This window comes from Anguilla anguilla, chromosome 6, assembly GCF_013347855.1.
Source record: "Anguilla anguilla isolate fAngAng1 chromosome 6, fAngAng1.pri, whole genome shotgun sequence".
Taxonomy (NCBI): Eukaryota; Metazoa; Chordata; class Actinopteri; order Anguilliformes; family Anguillidae; genus Anguilla; species Anguilla anguilla.
This window is the reverse complement of record NC_049206.1, coordinates 39684961-39703314: the sequence shown is the minus strand read 5'-3', so window position 1 is coordinate 39703314 and position 18354 is coordinate 39684961. Positions and strand designations below refer to the sequence as shown.

The window sequence follows — 18354 nt, the reverse complement described above, 5'->3', positions numbered from 1 at the left end:
CATAAATGCACTATTAAACAAGCTATATGGAATTTATACAAGCTGTAAACCATGCTATACAAGCACCTTATATAAATGCGCTGAATAAACATTGCATTACATTGCATGGTAATCACTTAGCTGACACTGTTATCTACCACTACGTACAAAAGTAGAGAACAGCAGTGTTAACTTAAGGAAAACACGTGTCGTATCACTAAGAAGGTACAGAAGCCCCGTTTATAATCAAGAAGTGTAAAGTTAGTCAAGCAAACCTATGCAGCCTACCTTTATGCAGCTATACGTATAACATTACTATCCCAAAAGAAAGAAAGACAGAAAAAGAAGATAGCTAAGGGGGGTCAGGGTGCAGTCTAAAGAATTTGGCCTTCAGTCTGATTCAGGAGATGGACAGGGTTTCTGTTGTCCTGGCCACAGCGGGAAGCTCATTCCACAACCTGAGATGCCCAAACAGACAGAAGACGTGACCAGGAAGCACAGGTACACAGAAAGTGAGGGGCCAAGAGTCCAGTGGTTGCAAAATGAACAAGACTGGTTTGTAAGGCATACATACATTTTCTGTATGAACGCACAGTATAAAGGTCCTAAGCAAACCTTCTGTTTAGCGTTGTGTACAGTGCAGTGTATAAATGCAACACACCATAGTAATGCATTGTGCAAAGGCTTTATATAAGGATTCTGTATTAATACAGTATAATTGCACAGTAAAAACACACTATGTAAACACACTACATAAGAGCACTATATAAACGCCCTGTGCATATGCACTAAATAGTTATTTTGTATAAACCTTATTTATAAATATACAGTATAAGGATGTTCCTTGATGAGGAAACCTCATTTTAGCAATGAACCAAATACCAGGAAAACCCAAATACCCACCTCCTGCAGCTCAGTGGTAGCAGACGCTGTTGTTTAAGCACAGACAGACAGGGCTTAAAGAATATGGCTTAGCCTTTGCCAACACAGGGTGGCAAACACATTGACAGAAGCTGCCACCAGAGCCTCAACATTTGTATTTTGGAGAATTCCCTTCTTATAACACTAACATGAAAGCAAACTTTGACAAAGTGTGCCATGTCTCACCTGGTCTCATCTTGTGATCCATTGCAATCAATAATTGACTTTTATGAATCAAAGGACTTCCCTAACCATGGCAGAACCCTATCGAATCAGTGTGTCACTGATAACTCCATATAACACCTTGTAACTTCTCTCGTTGTGGAGCTCATGAAGCTTTTCCAGTGATAACACAGAAATCTCAGAAATCGCAACTTTTATGATGGGTTGTCAGAGTGATGCAGTCTCTGGGGAATTGGATTTTTAACCTTGAGGTTGCTGGTTCATATTACTGCTGTTGTGGTTCTGAACCTAGATTGCTGATCCTGAATCTCTTCAGTGAATTTTCCTTTTGTATAAATACTTGTTACTTGAACACTTGTCAAGCAAAGAGATGTTAATAATAAATGAGTAAATGAAGTGTTTAAGAAATGCTCAACATGGTACATAGACAAGCAGAGACTTTACATAAGCCTGTGTGTGTGAGCGTGTGCGTGTGTGTGCACGCTCATGTGTTGGGAATACAGAATAAGTGACACGGGACACCATGTGAGTACATACGGTATAATGATTTGAGTTAATAAAGGGTGCAGGCTCGCACCATGGCCTTATCCTGTCTGCTGACATCATTAACTTAGGCCAAGCCTCCCAGATACTGGGACTATTTCATAAAAACATTGCAATGCCAAAGGATTGTCTTCAGAAAAACATGTGCGTACTGCTAGCTGCTGAAATGATTGGATTCTTGTTTCTTTAGTAACAGAATTTCGGAACAGGAATGTAGTATTGAACCAGAAAAAATAGGAATGAAAATGACACGAGCCACCCGAGAAGTACCTACTCTGCCAAAATGATGTGTGTGTGTGTGTGTGTGTATGGGTGTGTATGTGTGTATGTGTGTGTGTGTGTGTGTGTGCGTGCGTGCATGCATGTGTGTGTGTGTGTGTGTGTGTGAGCATAAGTTGTAAGATATGAGGACCAATAGAATAAGTGTGTGTATATATATATATATATATATAGTAAGGACCTAGCCATAATCCCCTTACTGAGCCCTTACTGACTTTTCAACTCCATTGACTCCCTCAGTATTAGCTGTGCAGAGACGGGACAGGGATTAAGGTACAGCTAATTAAGGCTGTACCATTTCCCTCTCCAGACGGTGTTTCCATTCACTTGAAGTGATTATGTGACTAAAGAGCACTTGTTCTTCCAGCAGCTTGTACATAGAGTACATAGAGGAGGCAGTGCTGGGTGTTGATTTTAGAGGCCTGCGTGTAACTGTCCTCCTAGTGCTTGTTGAGTTGACAGGAATTTCCATTGGCATGTGATAAAGAGAAGAGACAAGCAAATTGGCTGTCTGTTATCACAAAGATACTCTGATATCAGTCAGTGAGCTGTTAATTCACTCAGGGTGATATTAATCAGTGAGCCGTTTATTTAATAAGACTGTGATATCAGTTTGTGATCTGTTAATTTGCTAAGACTGATATTAGTAAGTGAGCTCTTTATTCACATAGACTGTGGTACAATCAATGAACTGTTAATTCACTGAGACTAACATTAGTCACTGAGCTGTTTATTTAACATAAACTGTGATATCAGTCAATAAGCTTTTAATTTGTAAAGATTGTGATATCAGCAATTAAGCTGTTAATTATCTTAAACTGCTATTCATATGAGACTCTTATTTCTACTAATAAGCCTTTATTTATTCACTGAAGTACAGTTATTTCAACTGTAGCTGTTTCTTCACTGTGATATCAAATGATAATTATATCCTGAAGCACAATGGCCTTTGGTTCCCTGTGACATTGGTTCCCACAGGTAAGTGTGGCATGTGAATGCTCCAACCTTTCCCTGTGTGTTCTCATTTACCAGGACAAAGATTTCATGTTATAGGCTCTGAAAGAAACCTTTCATGGTCATGGAGTGAAAATCTGATCACATGATGTTGGAGTTATGGTTAGGTTGCCAGATGCAGAAATTTTATGTGAATTATAAAAAGCCTATGAGATCTTTAATACACAATGAGTTACAATCTCTGTTCATCTTTTGAAAAATTACGCCTACTACAGTCAGCACCCCTGGGGTGCAGGCTTGTATTTGGTGCAGAGGGAACAGTGCCTCCTACTGGCCTGCCACCACCTTTCTAGGTGGCTACTTCTTTTCCCCAGGAGCCTCCCATCCAAGGAAGCAAGTAGCTTCAGATGTTTATGAATGCTACATGTTGGTATGGCTGCTGGTTACATTGCTAATCAGGAACTATCATTAATAGTCTCATTAAAATAATAATAATAATAATAATAATAATAATAACAATAATAATAATAATAATAATAACAATAATAATAATAATAATAATAATAATAATAATAATAATAATAATATCAAGAGTGTGATGGGTAGGGGTGTAGCCCAAAATGCACCTGAGGTTATTCCACAGAGGAGCAGTCAGTCTCTGTAGATTTTGCTTTGCCCCCAGATGTTCCAGGTGCTGTAGATCTTGAGAGCACATCTACACAAAATCGTGATTCATCAGAAGTAACTGATCATTGATTTATGCCAGGCATTTGGGAGGACTTAAGTCAACCTGGTCAGTCTCAAAGGTTTTATTCTCAAAGGCTTGGTTTGCAAAATTTGTATTATGTGATAACCCCACCCCCTTGATTGGCCAATCAGCATCATTCCACACCCTCTTGGGGCCGGCGATATTTATGGCAATCAGGAGCAGCAATTTCTGACATCTCTGTGATGAGCCAAATTCCTTAGGAATGAAAATGAATCTATTCCTTTCCCTCTGTTTTTCTCCTGTAGTTGTTCAGAGGACTGGGGGAGGGGGCTGGACTTGTTATTTCTGTTCGTAGAGCGTGACCCCTCTCTCAGGATGAAATCAGGTGAAATGAATACGTGAAGCCGTAGAAGGGATGGCGTTTAGTTAATTGCGGGGGGTCACATTAATTCCTGAGTGTTGGAGTTTTGAGTGCAGGTTTTAAAAAAGGTAGGTGGAGGAAGGCCTGCACTCCAGCTTTTGACCTAGGTATGGTCCTGTCATGTGATAATGGACACAATCCCTCTCTCAGCCTGAGATGCTTGCATTATTTTGCTGTTTCCGGTATGGAAAGGAGCACCAGAGATAGATTTATTTCTGGTATTATCTCATATTTGACCCTATTTCCTCTCTTATAGACCAGCTTTGTCTCACATAACCAGATTCAGTCCACACAGAATTTCTTCCGAAATATTAAGCAAAACGTTTTGACATATTATTGATTGTACTTAGTCCAAAGTTTGAAAATTCAAAAGCTATATATGCTGGAGAAGCCTGCAACGAGCAGCATGATGTTTATGATTACTATCTATGTATGGTAAACTTCAGGCAACATCTTTTATACTGTATGACTTATTGATGAGGATTTTCAGACAAAGTTCCATGAAAAAAAATGTTTCATGGACAAATGTAGAAAACGTTGAAAAATATTTTTAGATTTTTTCAAATGAAAATTTGTTAGGTTGGTTTGAATTAAAATATAAGTGTAAATAAACATTCTAGGCTCATCCATGAACATTTTTATTTTCAGTGTATGTGAAAAACATGGCCAAAACAACCAGTTTACAGAATTTACACCTAATATGCAAATCAGATGCCATGTGATCTCTTAATATAGATTTTAGAAAATGCAACCATGTCTCCATATTTTATGGTTAAAACACTTTTGGCAATCAGTGGTAAATGAATCACTTTATATCTGTGTAGCATATAAATTGGACTGTGATGAAACTATTCTCTTGAATGTCAGAGCTTTCACCTTTTCTTCAGCTTGCCAAGATCAGATTTCAGCAAATGCATTAAGAAGAAAAGGACCAGAGGCAATTTCCCACAATGTCTTAATCTCAGTTCTTTTTTTAGTGCCTGATTTATTTTAATTGGCCCTCTCAGATAATCAATTGGTTAGAGGGGGGCTTCCTAACCTAACTGGGTAATTCATATCGTTGAAAAGCAAAGCCGGAATGGCAGTGTGTATTGATTAAAATGCGTGAGCAGAATAGAGTATGGGCTGAAGTCACGCAGAAGTGATTATGCCAGGGTGTGTGAGACAGAACTGCTTTTAAACATCCCCATCCGCACTACGTTTTGGACATGCGTAGCTTTTACTCGACAACAAGACATGCAAGCGATTAGTTACTGCGCCTGAAAGTATTACTTTAAGTCCTGCTTTTGTGGCTGTGACTTTCTGACCGCCTGAGTTCTGTGCTATAGCATGCTCCCGATACCTCATCTAGCATCCTTGGATGCATGGCCCAGTTTCTGTTTAAATTTGCTTTTAGGTTTCTGTTTTTACCACTCACTGTTTTGCCCTTATCATGTTTGTCAGCTAATATTTTGAGCGGACGGCTATGCCACTATCTTGCATAACATCCATGTAGCGATTGCATCTGAAAGTGCGGCTAGCGGGTATGGCTAGCTGATGGAAGCTTTTTTATTTATGCAGCTGCAGTTTCTTTTGCATGAGGCAGATGTCTGAAACAGTAAGATAGTACCTCAGAAAACTAACCCCTTTCACTCCTAAATGAAGATAAATAAGCTTGTGATCATGTAGAAGATAAATGGCCTTGTGAAGGGAAATAGTTTTTTGTGCTGTTAAAAGTCTGAAAGGTAAACTGTTCGTAGTTAGGGTCCAAAGTGTTATCATCGTGGGGTGTATGATGGAGAACACACTCCTGCTTAGCAGCTTCATTTTCAGTGTCCATGGCTTCCTCCTCTCCTTCACCCACACTGTTCTGAGTTGGCTCTGTGATTCAGCTCTGTGGGGCAGAAGCCATGATCAAAGGGAAGGAGAGAGCGCTGGATAAAGAGGAGATGAGTGATGGAAGAATTAATGAGGCTACAGGCAAATGACTGTTTAACACTTTGAAAAGAAAACATCGCCATACCCCATGAATACTGGCAGTATAGTGCGCGCGCGCGAGAGAGAGAGAGAGAGAGAGAAATATGCAGCACTTGCTGCCTTGCTTTCAAATCATGCATGCCGTAGAGATGGTCCTGCTTTCAACAGAGCAGACATATTCTCCTCCAGCAATGGAAAGAATTAGGACATGATGCTGGAGGAAGGGGGTGGGGGCCACTGTCTGACTCAGATCCTAGTGGAGTGTGGGGAAATGGGAGGAGGACTGCCATCTCCGTGGAACTGATTGAAATTGCAGAGTGCCGTGGCACATTCTGAACTGTGTGGAGCTGATGGGAAATCCCGCCCCCTCAAATCTGAGTCACTGACACTTTCAACACTCAGCCTCGGATAAGTAGCCTGAGAGACGCGGCTTTGCTGTTCTGCAGAGACTGCGCAGACACGCTGTACAGACGATAAAAGCTTGTGGGTTTGTGGCCTCATATCCCCGCCATCCCGGTATTTGTTTTGCATTTGTATTTAACCAAGCTTGTATTATCAAAAAAACCAAATCTGAAACTGTCTCGTGCCCGCAGCTACTGCGCTGTCACTGCTGTTCTGTCAGTGGTGTTATCACTGTAGCTGTGCTCTTTTTTCTTGTTTTGTGTTTTATTTGTCCAGTTATAAAAATATGCAAAGGTGAAACTGTGATGCAAGTTTGTAGGGTAGCTGTCTCTCAAGCCATACGGGCTTGAGAGGCTACCCACTCCGTCTGAATAAAGCAAACTATAGGACAACAGGCCTGTCAGCTCTCCTATTTTAATGCAAGATAACGAAAAAAAAAATGTATATGCACAGAGGGTTGGACAAACCCTAAAGGGCTTGTAGTTTGACAACTTTATACAAAGGTAACACATTCAACAATGATAAAAAGAGAAAGTTGTGCTGAAAGTTTGAAAGTTGTATAAAACAATATCAGTCAGTAAAAGTCACATTGCATTCTACTGTGTGCCCTGTCAGTGAGGCAATGCTGGGGTAAATGCCACTCTGACTGTTGGAAACACAGTGACTTGATGCAGATCATGGACCAGGAGGTGGGGTGGGGGTATGTATTTTTATCTGAAAAACACAATAATTAAGCTTCATCCAAAAATGATGATATATATTTCTGGGGGGGCACAGCATTATGAGTTGGGTCTGACTTGATGCTCTCCAGTGCCCCCACCTCATTGCACATTAATGACTCTTCTGGTCCAAGAGTCTGCCTGCCTGCATCAGCTGCGCATTGGGCGCAGTCATCGAGCACAAGGACTGCGCAGCCCAGCTGTTGAACTGCAGAGGCAGTGTACACGTGTCTCAGAGGACACTGAACCAATGGTACTGGTTTACAGTTACAATCAGGCATTCTGCATAGGGGAATATATTGGCAAAAAGCCTGACTAGTCATCACCGTACAGGGGCGGCGATGGTGATTGTGTAGCTGTAATGGCCACCATCGTTCACTGTCCTCATCTCAGAGTTCCGTGTTAATTGCTGTGTCGCTGGTGACTGTGTGTACACATAACCCATGGTTACGATGTATCTCTTTGTCATCTTTCTACCAGGAGAGTGTGGACAGGGTCCATGTGCAGCAACTCACATGAGCCGGGATGGCTCATATTAACTCCGCAGCACGGTTTTAGCTAGTCTTTACTGTAGTCCAAAAGCACACAGACTGAATGGTCCGTCATTAAGGGCTTGAAAATAAGAAAACTTGCATGACAACCGCTTAGACCCACATCATTAACCTTTTCTTGGATTACATAAGCTTCCGTGTACAGTGAATGCATGCCTGACTCTCTCACTCTCAGTATCACGCTACCCTAAGCTTCTATTTGAATATTACCGTTAAATTTATTTGAAACAGACATGGTTGCTCAGCAACAGTACCGATGATGAGTTCACATCCTTATACTATGAGGTTATTTCTTCTCATAAATGTTATATTTAAAAAGTGCATTTCATAGCCAGGAGCTAGAACAGTGGATATTGTTGCTGCCACTAAAGCTGTGGATGCTGGGGTCGTAGTGACAGAACCATGGCAACATGCGATGAGAGACAGATCGGAAAAGAACTAGGGATTTTTATTTTGCCTGCCCTGTTTCACATTAGTCTTGCTGTCTGCAGCAGACATTCCTCATGCCTCATGCTGAAGTTTAGAAAGCAAAGCGTTCGGTGTAGAATCTGACTGCTGCAGAAAAGCAGGTTCATCTCTATGGTATGCAGGGGTTAAGTGACACCGAAAGGGGAGTAATTCCTACACGGCTCACCCGATATGGATGTAAGTACCCTCAAATTAAAGCTGCCTGTATACTCTTTAACCTCCAATCTGTTGTTTCATTTCAAAAGCCAATGAGTTAGTGTACAAATCCAGAACAACAAAAATTGTCACTGTCCAAGCATTAATGTGTGTATGTATGCGTGTGTTTGTAACATAAGTTAGTCACTTGATCCTTTCTGGCGTTCACACAATATTTGTACAGGGTAGTCGGTTTGGATGCAGACAAATAAAACGTATAGACAGTTTTTTTACAGGTAAAATTGTCTGGGTGTAATACAGTATGAAGCTATTTCTCAGAGTGACTGCCATTTTCCTGCAGGTTTACTCTGAGAGAGGGTTATGGACAGCAGTTAAACTGGGACCAGAAGACGGAACTGTAATGAGACTGATTCCAGTTGGTATTGAGGCTTGGCAGTGAATCAATACTATACTTTCTGACTTACATATTCCTTTGTTTGCTGGTTGTGTGCTTGTCTGTTTATGTCTTTGTTAGTCTATTTTTCCAAGGCTTTGGATGCGTGTGTGTAAATGCCCTCCTTAAGGCGTCATGGTGGCTATAGCAATGAGAGTGTATATAGCTGTAGTGACAGAGACAGTGGCTTCCTCTGTGTGTGATCATTTACATGCGTGTTCCAGTTACATTGCACTATGTCTGCTTCTGTGTGTGTGTGTCTGTGTGTGTGTGAGCACGAATGTATTTTTCTCTTGTGTGTATGTGCGTGCGCTTGTGTTTGCCCACGCGCGTGTGTGTATGTGTGCGTGTGAGTGTGTGTGTTCTGTAGCTACAGGTCAGTGATTCTGTCTCCTCTGTGCAGTCCCTCAGGGAGTGATCCAGAATGGCGCGCGGATGATGAGTCAGGACGTTTTCCCCGGAATCAGACCCCTTCCCATCATTCCCATCGGGAGCAGATCGGCAGCTGTGAGGTCAGAACACCTCCGTTACCCCTGTATGCATATGTACACTCACACACCTCTACTGTTCCCATTTACCACACATACCCAAACACACACCTCGTCTGTCCCCATTTGCCACAAATATCACATACACCAACGCACACACATCTCTTCTGTCCCCATTTACCACTTATAACACCTACACCTTGTTCAAACTGACCCAAAGTGAGACTCAGAGACCTCTTGGTAAGATAAAAATAGGTTCAATCAAGCTATCAAATTCTTTTTAGACTGAAAGACATATTTGTCATAAAATCACTGATAATTAAAATGACAAAAGGTTATCATAAATTGCATGTGAAACTTTGGTATATTGTTGTAAATGCAAATAAGCAGGAAGTGTGAGTGTTCAGAGAAAAGATCAAACTCCCTTTTATATAGTAATGTAAAAACTTGGGTCATATCACATAGAGGTAGAGCAGAGATCACAGAGGGTCAGGGTCGCAGGTTACTGAAACACTTCTAAAACTAATCACAGGCCTACAACATGTCACTACAGTGAATACATACATATATATATATATATATATATATATATATACATATGAATGTAGGGGGAAACACCTCTATGAATTATAGAATAGTGAGGATAAATAATTAAAACATGTCGGTCTTAACAATCCTCACATGTAGGCACCAAGGAATGTAGGGGGTAAAAATATGTATAACCTCATGAGGTAATCAAAGGGTGCAAAAGTGTAATCAGTCTCGTAATTAAACTGGTTAAATCGTCTTTTTTAATAAAATACAAGCCACCTTTTCAGTTGTTGCTGTTCTATTAGAGAATAATTATATCCATTAAACAAATCTACCAACACTAAGACCTACAGTAAGTGTTTCCTGCACTGTTTGGTAAAGGTCCAATGAAATCTATCTGCAAGTTCTGCCATGGGCCTAAAGGACTCTCAGCATGTCCAATAGGAATTTTACTTTTAGATTTTATGGTTTAGTTCTTACACAACTATGACATCTTAAGACAGTTTCTGTACAATCTTTTTCCATATTAAACCAAAACCAAGTTTCTTCTAAGCCATTTGTGCTCCAAAATGTCCAGTGTTATGGTATAACTGAATCAACTCATTACAATAAACTGTCGGAGTAATCACTTTATCTCCTTGCATCCAAATTCCTTCTTCAGTTTGATGTGCACCTAATTGTTTCCACTTAACAATACCCTTTTCCATTTCATTTGAATAGTACTATGCTACTTCCTCATGAGTAGGGACTTTACCATGTACAGGAGGTACCCAAGCCAGTTTAAATTTGAATCCTTTCAATTCTGCTGCTGTTGCAGTCTCATCAGGTGCTGCATTTCATCTAACCAAAAAGTCAGTCATTTTGCTATGACCTGTTATTTTACAGACTGTGCTCTTTCTCTCATGGCTGGCTCTACATGCATCCATGAAGGATATACCTTGTTCTTTAAGACTTATTGGCTCCTCTTCCACTGTAAGGTATCTTCTTTAAGAGCAAAATGTGCCATAATTATTACGTTCTACACATATGCACTGTCCATAAAAATGTTTGTTGGGTTCTCAGATTCTTGTGCAGTTTGCATTGTGCAGAGCACAAACTTCAGCCACCTGTGCAGACCCACATTCCACAGACTTTTATTTCATCACTGTGAATCTTTCTTTCCCTTCCTTCTCCCTCCCTTATTACTGCCGATCCAGTCTTTTCCAGCAGTCATTTTCATATTAACTGCTTCCATCAACAAGCAGTGCCAGAGTGCCATCCAGTGGTGCTGCTATCACGCTGTGTCCTTTTTTACCAGGATGATGCTTTGAGAACAGTCGTGGGATTGGCCTTGATCAAGCAGTCCCGTTGCAGGGTTCATTTGGTTATCAGATATCCCAAAAACATTTCGTGCCAAAACTGTGGATTCCCACAGTACTCGTCTCTGGCCGGAGATGGAATTAGTGGGTGTGTTAGATAACAGTTTGACAAACTTGTGTGTGGCGTGCAGAAACTTGTGTGTCACATCCCACAGTCTGTTGTACTGCCCAACTGGCACAATCAAGGACAGTCAAACAACTAGGCTGCCCCTTCATGCTTGCTGGCATTAATGATGAATAGTAACCCACTATTCTCATCTGTCCAACAGTTTGTACTTGTGCCAGCAGAGCATTGTGTATATTTATACCCACGAGAGTCCAGAGGTGGAAAGGTTTGGTGGAGTGTGGGTGTTTGAAAGCCAGGGATGAAGCCAATACAGTTTTTAGAGCAGTAAATGATCCTTTCATTTCCGTTGTCCATGTCACTGGAGTCGCATCAGGTTGACCTCCCTTCAATGCTTCATTGAGAGGCTGGGCCAAATCAGAAAATTCTGAAATATACGCACAATTATAATTGAACAGTCCCATTACAGATCGTAAGCCAGTGACAGTCATAGGCTCTGGTAACTTAAAAATTGCTTTCAATCATGCAGGCAATGGAGCATGACCATGGATTCCAATTCTTAGCCCTAAAGCTGCTTGCACATAATCAGCTTTAAAACGCGTGACATGGTGTGAAACCATTAAGTTCTTGTGCAGGGAGCGCTCATGTCTGACTTAGCAGCAACGCTAAGCCTGGCGTAGCGCACTGCTCAATATAATGCCAAGTTGTGATCGTCAAAGTTCAAATTGTTTGAACTTGGACCTTGTTTGAAACTGAACTTTCGTAGAGCACCCAATCACATCACAGCTTTGAATGAAGCAGGTAGATGTAAACATGAAAGAACATTTTGGGATAAACCCAGACTTTTTGGTATCACAAAGAAAGTTCACAGTTTAGCCTTATAACACAGACAACTTACTACTATCACTGCTTGTTTTCTGAACCAATGGCTTTCCTGGATGGATGACATCACGTTTCAACAGCTGGCAGCACTCAGTTCTTCTCATGTCTAGTCACTACCTTACTTGGTGTCGAACGCAGCATTTAATTCTTGTCATGTGAAAGCAGCTTAAGAATACTACTTCTGATGTAATTGTCTGTCTTAAGAGGAAACCTGCTGCTTCAAGAGCTTGCAAAACACAGTATACAGTCTTCAGATGTTGGGACTTGTTTGGAGTCAAGCAATTAAAATATCACCATAATACTGTAAGTTTACTGGTGGCTTATATTTCTGAATAAGTAAAGGCTTCTACTATCTTGTGAAAATCTTTTGGGAAACCCAACATGCCATAGAGAGAGGGCAGAGATAGCTCAGGGTCACACATTACTGGAACACTTCTAAAACTAATCAGAGGTCTACTACAATATATACATATGCTCCCCCCCAATTTAGGGGACCATAAGTAATTGAATACATTTATATATAACAGTGTCATTAAAACATGCATAATATTAATTTCAGCATAATCAAACTGTCCCCACTTGCCACATATATCACATACATTGAATCTCACACCTCTTCTGTCCCTATTTAGCACATACTGTATAGCACATAGACTCAGGTACACACCTCTGTCCGCATTTGCCACATACTATATCACATTCACCAAAACACACACACCTACTGTTCCCATTTTCCACATATAGCACAAATACCCAAACACATGCCTCTCCTGCAACCATAAATCAGAAATAGCACATTTACTTTTCCACACAAAAAACACGCTTTGTCTTTTGGAAAATGATCCTAAGTTTTGTAGCCTGTCACAGCAGAAATTTTTGGTGTCAATTTCCAAATGTAAATATAATTCACTTTTCAAGTTAAATAAAATAGTGCATTATAATTACATTTGGAATATGAAGTAAATGAAGTACTGCAATTGTTCGTCTGGGTCTACAGATATTTATGTTCATAGGATATTGGAAATTAATATCCTGTGAACATTTGTAGGATCAGACGGTCCACTGCAGTTCTTCATATACTGTTAAAGAACTCAGCAACTGGAATCTCTTACTCTCTGCTCTGGGAAATACTACAGCCAATCATTTGCCACCCAGTGGGTCTGGTGGCCACATTTCTAAATGGTGCAGTCAAGATTCAAAATCAGACAAAACTGAATGCAGTGTCTGAACAGGTTGAGCTACTCGATAGCCAGAAATCATACACATTTATATATAAAATCCTATATGAAAGGTCATGTAGCGGAAGCATTGTCTTGACATCATATATTTTCCATGCTACTTTAGTAGCTATAAACATGACAACTATACAATGAATGGATGATTGGATGGGTTGTCTTTATATAGCCAAAACATTGGGTGTGTCAAATTCAACTGTTTGATACATTGAGCCAGAGCAAAAATGTCTTAGTTCTGCTTCTAGAATACTTTGATCAGGGGTACAGTCAGAGATTTTGAGGGGGCAGGTTTTTATTCTGGGCACAGTGTGCGTTTTTCATCATTTGTATGCTATAGTGTGTATTATAGACAGCATGGTCTGTAAGATGGATGGTGACATAATTTTTTGTTGTTTTAGTTCTTAACTTCAGCACGTTGGATTTGAAATGAAACTGTGAATATGAGGTTAAAGTCCAGACTGTCAGTTCTAATTTGAGGGTATTTGCATCCTTTACAGTGGGTAACAAACTTTTTATACATAGTCTCCCCCCACCCCCATTTTAGGGGACCCTAAGTAATTTGACAAATTGACACAATCTTAAATTTAGTCATATTTAGTGTTTGGTTGGACATCCTTTGCATTCAATGACTGCCTGAATTTGCAACCCATATGCATCACCAGATGATGGATGTCTTCACTGGTGATGCTCTGCCTGGCCTGTACTGCAGCCGTATTCAGTTCATGGGCTTTTGCCATTAGGCTTATCTTCAGCAAGGGAAACAAATGTTCAGCTGGATTTAGATGAAGTGATTGACTTGGCCAGCTAAGGAAATTCCACTTGTTGGCCCTGAAAAACTCAGAGCAGTATGTTTGGGCTCATTGTCCTGCTGCAAGGTGATGTGCCCTTCAATAACTTTAGAGGCATTTGGTTGGATGTTTATGTATACTGCAGAATTTATCCTGCTGCTGCTGTCAGCAGTCACATCATCAGTAAAGAGAACTGAGCCAGAATCAAGACTAGATAGTGAAAGCTCCCTTATACCTGCACTAAGGAACACACCTGACTAATCAGAAACACCTGTGAGGCCATTTGTCTCTAAGGTTATGGTGCCCTGAAATTGGAAGCAATATATGAAAAGAGCTGTAATTTCTACATTGTGAAACCAAAATGTATTAAAAATACCCTTTAATAAAAGCAGAGAATCTGCACTATAACCACATGTGAATTGTTAAAAATTGTGGAGTATAGAGCCAAATCAATAAAAACTGTATGCGTATGAGTGTGTATGTGTGTGTGTGTGTATATATATATATATAGCTATATGTGCACGTGTGTGTTAGTGTGCTTCATATGAATTTCTGTGTGACAGCAGGTCAGTCCTGGGTGTGTCCCGGAAACGGAGCGAAAGCGATCTGTCCTGTGACTCCCCATTGGTCAGCAGCGACCCCAAGGAGGACCACACATACAGCAGCGCTAAATCCAGCGGTCTTCCCTCGCTCGAGGGCGGGGCTTCCCACGAAGGTGGAGATGCCCCCAGCGATGCCGAGGATGACGACAGGGTCCGGGTCAAGAGGGAGCTCAAGGACCTGCCGCCGGACTCCTCCCACCTGGCCCAGTACAAGAGGCGGCTGCACTGGACAAAAGCTAAACTGCGTCTGTCCAGCGACTCCCTCCCCCTGAAAAAGAGGCGCACACAAAAGCCCCCCGAGAGTGATGACGAAGAGATGAAGGAGGCAGCAGGATCCCTCCTGCACCTGGCTGGGGTGAGGGCCTGCCTGAACAACATCACCAATCGGACGGCAAAGGGCCAGAAAGAACAGAAAGACACTCTAAAAAATTAAACGGACAAAAATAAGGCAATTTGAGAGAAAAAAAGAAGCATCACTTCTAAATGAATTTCTATATTTTTTTCTAGGACATCAGGTGAATTTTAATGATTTGTGGCAATATCTCTTTGTTTTCTTATCCGTTACACTGTCTTTTTTGGGAGGATGGGGAGGGGGGGGAGTTTTTTAAAGATTTTATTTAAAGGATATTAAAGCCATATGTATTTTTTTTCCTGACACTCTAATTTGGGAAAGTTTTTTTTTTCTCTTTGTCTGCTGGATTTGAACACAGACATGGACAGAAGGCGGGATAGGAAATGATGTCATCAATAATTATCCGAGCAAAATAAACAAGAAAATTGTAGCAACCACCATTCTCCTAAAGCAGGAGGGAATGGAGAGAGGAAACTGAACATTTGCAGGCCTCTTAAACTGAGTATTCTTTAGGAAAGAACCATGGAATCCATGTCCAGCTGAATCCTTCACCGGGGAATAGTGATGATGTCGCTTTTTCCACTGCCATCACTGCAGCTAGCACACTGATCATTGCTTTTGACTGATTGTGGGACAAGGCTGCTGAAGCAAGGCAGATTGACATATTACACGGCAAAGTTGCATGCTAGCCACAGAAACTAATTTCAACCGAGAAATTCAAACATCAGTAGATATAAATAAAGCATATGTCATAATGTAATAACTGCTCACTTAGAAGCTGAAGTAAGCTGATACTATAGACTGCAAGAAGTATGAAATGTGCTGGCTTTATTCCATCTCTTTTTGAGAAGAGTTCAACCGAATCTATGACAGTGATGAAGTTGATATTTGAAAATATCTCTGGAAAAAATCTACATTGATTGGTTAGAAATGCTGTCAACATGACTTGTTATAGACTTGTTATTAATGGGGTTGTTTTTTGTATTTATATTGTTTTTTTTCCCCTCACCCTTCTGAAGAAAGCAATTTCATCCATCTAGGATACCACTGTATAAAGTTCACTAAATGCTTCTCATCTCTTATATGAAGCAAGGTCACCAGCAGGATTCATCCCACTATGTTGCATGGGTTCAGTAAACTGAAAGAAAAAATAATGTGTTTTTTATTCCAAGTTCATGTAAAGCAAATAATGTATTTAGCATGGAGCATGAATTATTTTCATATAAATGTAGCTCTTAGAGAAAATGGCTTAGCCTCTACTTTTTGATGCCTATAGGCAATGTTTTTTTAAAAATATTATTGTCATTGGTTTGTGTTTATTTACTTGAATACTGATTTTATTTTTCTCTCTTTATTTTCCTACTTGTTTTGAAGCAAGGCTTTAGAAAGATAAACCTTGTTCAGGGACAAACGCTGACTGCTGGGAAACTTTTGCAATATTGAAGATTCAAATTTCGGGTCGGGCCTTTGACGGTCCCTCAGCCTGCCTCGTGGCCAACCTTCCGGTCACTTCCGTTTTTCTTTTTTTTTTAAAAATCACATCAGTAATGTCCTCGCGTCTGGGCTTGTCTGTCAGTGATGGGGAGGTTAGCAGGTGTGTTCACTGCCCTCTTACAAACACTGCTTCACATGCCTGACGCACTCGCCGGTTTGTTCCTGCCCAGTCGTTTTTTATTCTGACACCATCCAGGTTAAGCTGTCAGTGTTGAACTTTAAAAAATGGGTTTACAAAAGGCACAGTCTAGATTAGGTTTGTGTAGCAGAGCATAGTGGCATGCAAACCTCCACTGAATAATTTAAGGGTATTTCACACATTACCTAAATCCCATTTATACATTTGAAGTGTGACTTTATAAGGCCTCTAAAAATCACATATAACACTTTAATGAGCATGCTATTACCACTCTACAAGGCAATTATGACTTTATGTTGTGCTTTTTAACAGCTGAAATGGCGCAATCATACATTCTTATGCATGGTTTACAGTTTAACGCTACACGTGCAATATAACTGTGCAGTTATCACAAAGCACTTCAGGTATTTATGAATCCTTTATAGAGTAGTAACGCCATGTTAATAAATGGACAATGTATGCTCTCCAAATTTCTTGTGAAGTAACATGTGACATGAGGTGTGATCCATTGTGCCAATGCCTGCAATCAGTTAGTTACATTTAAAGTTACATTGCCAAAACACTGACCCAATTATCAACTATACTCACTTAGCCACTAGTAATTGAAGCTAAATGTCAATGTAAAACTCTACAAATACTGCACTGCTTGTGAAAAGATCAGTGTTATTAAGAACCTGCGGCTTATATCAGGCCAAATGTGTATGGTAACACTGTATTTCTGGAAGCGATCCTTTTATATTTGCATTCCATAAGGATCACATTCTTTACCTGGAAAAGGTTGACCGGACATGTAAGGGGCAAATGTAAATGTGTCTGTGTGTGTGTGTGTGTGTGTGTGTGTGTCTGACTGTCTGTCTGTATGTCTGTGTGTCTGTTAGTGTCTGTGTGTCAGTGTGTGCATGCATGCATTTGTTAAGAGTAAACAGCCACTGGATTCAATCCTGTATTAAGGACAATGTTGTAAATGGCATACAACTGCATTGTCACTGCCCTTATGTGGTACTGTGTAAATGTCCACTGCAGGCCTTCCTTTTTGGTGGTGTCACAATTTCTGGAACCAGTGGAACCAGTGAGAGGAACTGAAAGGAAATATGATTACTGTATATCCCTAAAAATCACCAAACGCTTCCTCATTTAGAGGCCAGTTTGTTGAGTTGTCATTTGTTTTGTTAAAATGTATTTAACTTCCATTTTTGTTTGTTTGAAAAGGGGTTGTCAAGACGGAAAGAAAGGAGAAGGATGTGAATTCAGTTTTTTGTTTGTTTTCAAATCTGTGGTTTGATGGCATGTGACCCCAGCTGATCTGAGGCATTCCTATATTCTGTATTTTCTTGGTGTGTAATCATATTGCCAAAGACAAATTCATTTGTTCATGTAAATACCAATTTGTCTGCAACAATGACAAAAAAGTTATTTTGTTTTATGTTTTATATTTTTCTGAAATCTACCATAAAGTTTCTGTGATGTCTTGTCTTCCACTTGCAATAAAAATTTCAAATGTTGAAAACTTGACACCCATGCTGTTCTGCGACTAATTATTTTTTGACTGGATGGTAGACTAACTCAATGTGATGGATCAGCATCATTTCTCCTGCAATCTCATGTGGATTTAAATCATGCATTCAACAAATGGCAGCACCCCATAGCGAAATAGAGATTACTATGGAAGAACTAAAACTGTCCTCCCATCAATTAATTCCTTCAATTCTTTCAATGAACTAAAACAGATTTAATATGAAGATATACC

General features: G+C 40.3%; 1 protein-coding gene across 2 annotated transcripts in view; it reads left to right on the top strand.

Moving 5' to 3' along the window:
- Positions 1 to 18125, top strand: part of LOC118230432 (forkhead box protein N3-like) — a 47647-nt gene extending 29522 nt beyond the window's left edge. The window contains exons 5-6 of one of the 2 annotated variants that reach the window (XM_035423446.1): positions 9078 to 9186; positions 14587 to 18125. In XM_035423446.1, the coding sequence (XP_035279337.1) occupies positions 9078 to 9186; positions 14587 to 15055 (578 nt within the window). In that variant the 3' untranslated portion in view covers positions 15056 to 18125. Of the gene's footprint in view, positions 1 to 9077; positions 9187 to 14583 lie in introns of both variants that reach the window. The other variant, XM_035423444.1, reaches the window with a different exon arrangement.
- The last annotated feature ends 229 nt before the right edge of the window (positions 18126 to 18354 follow it).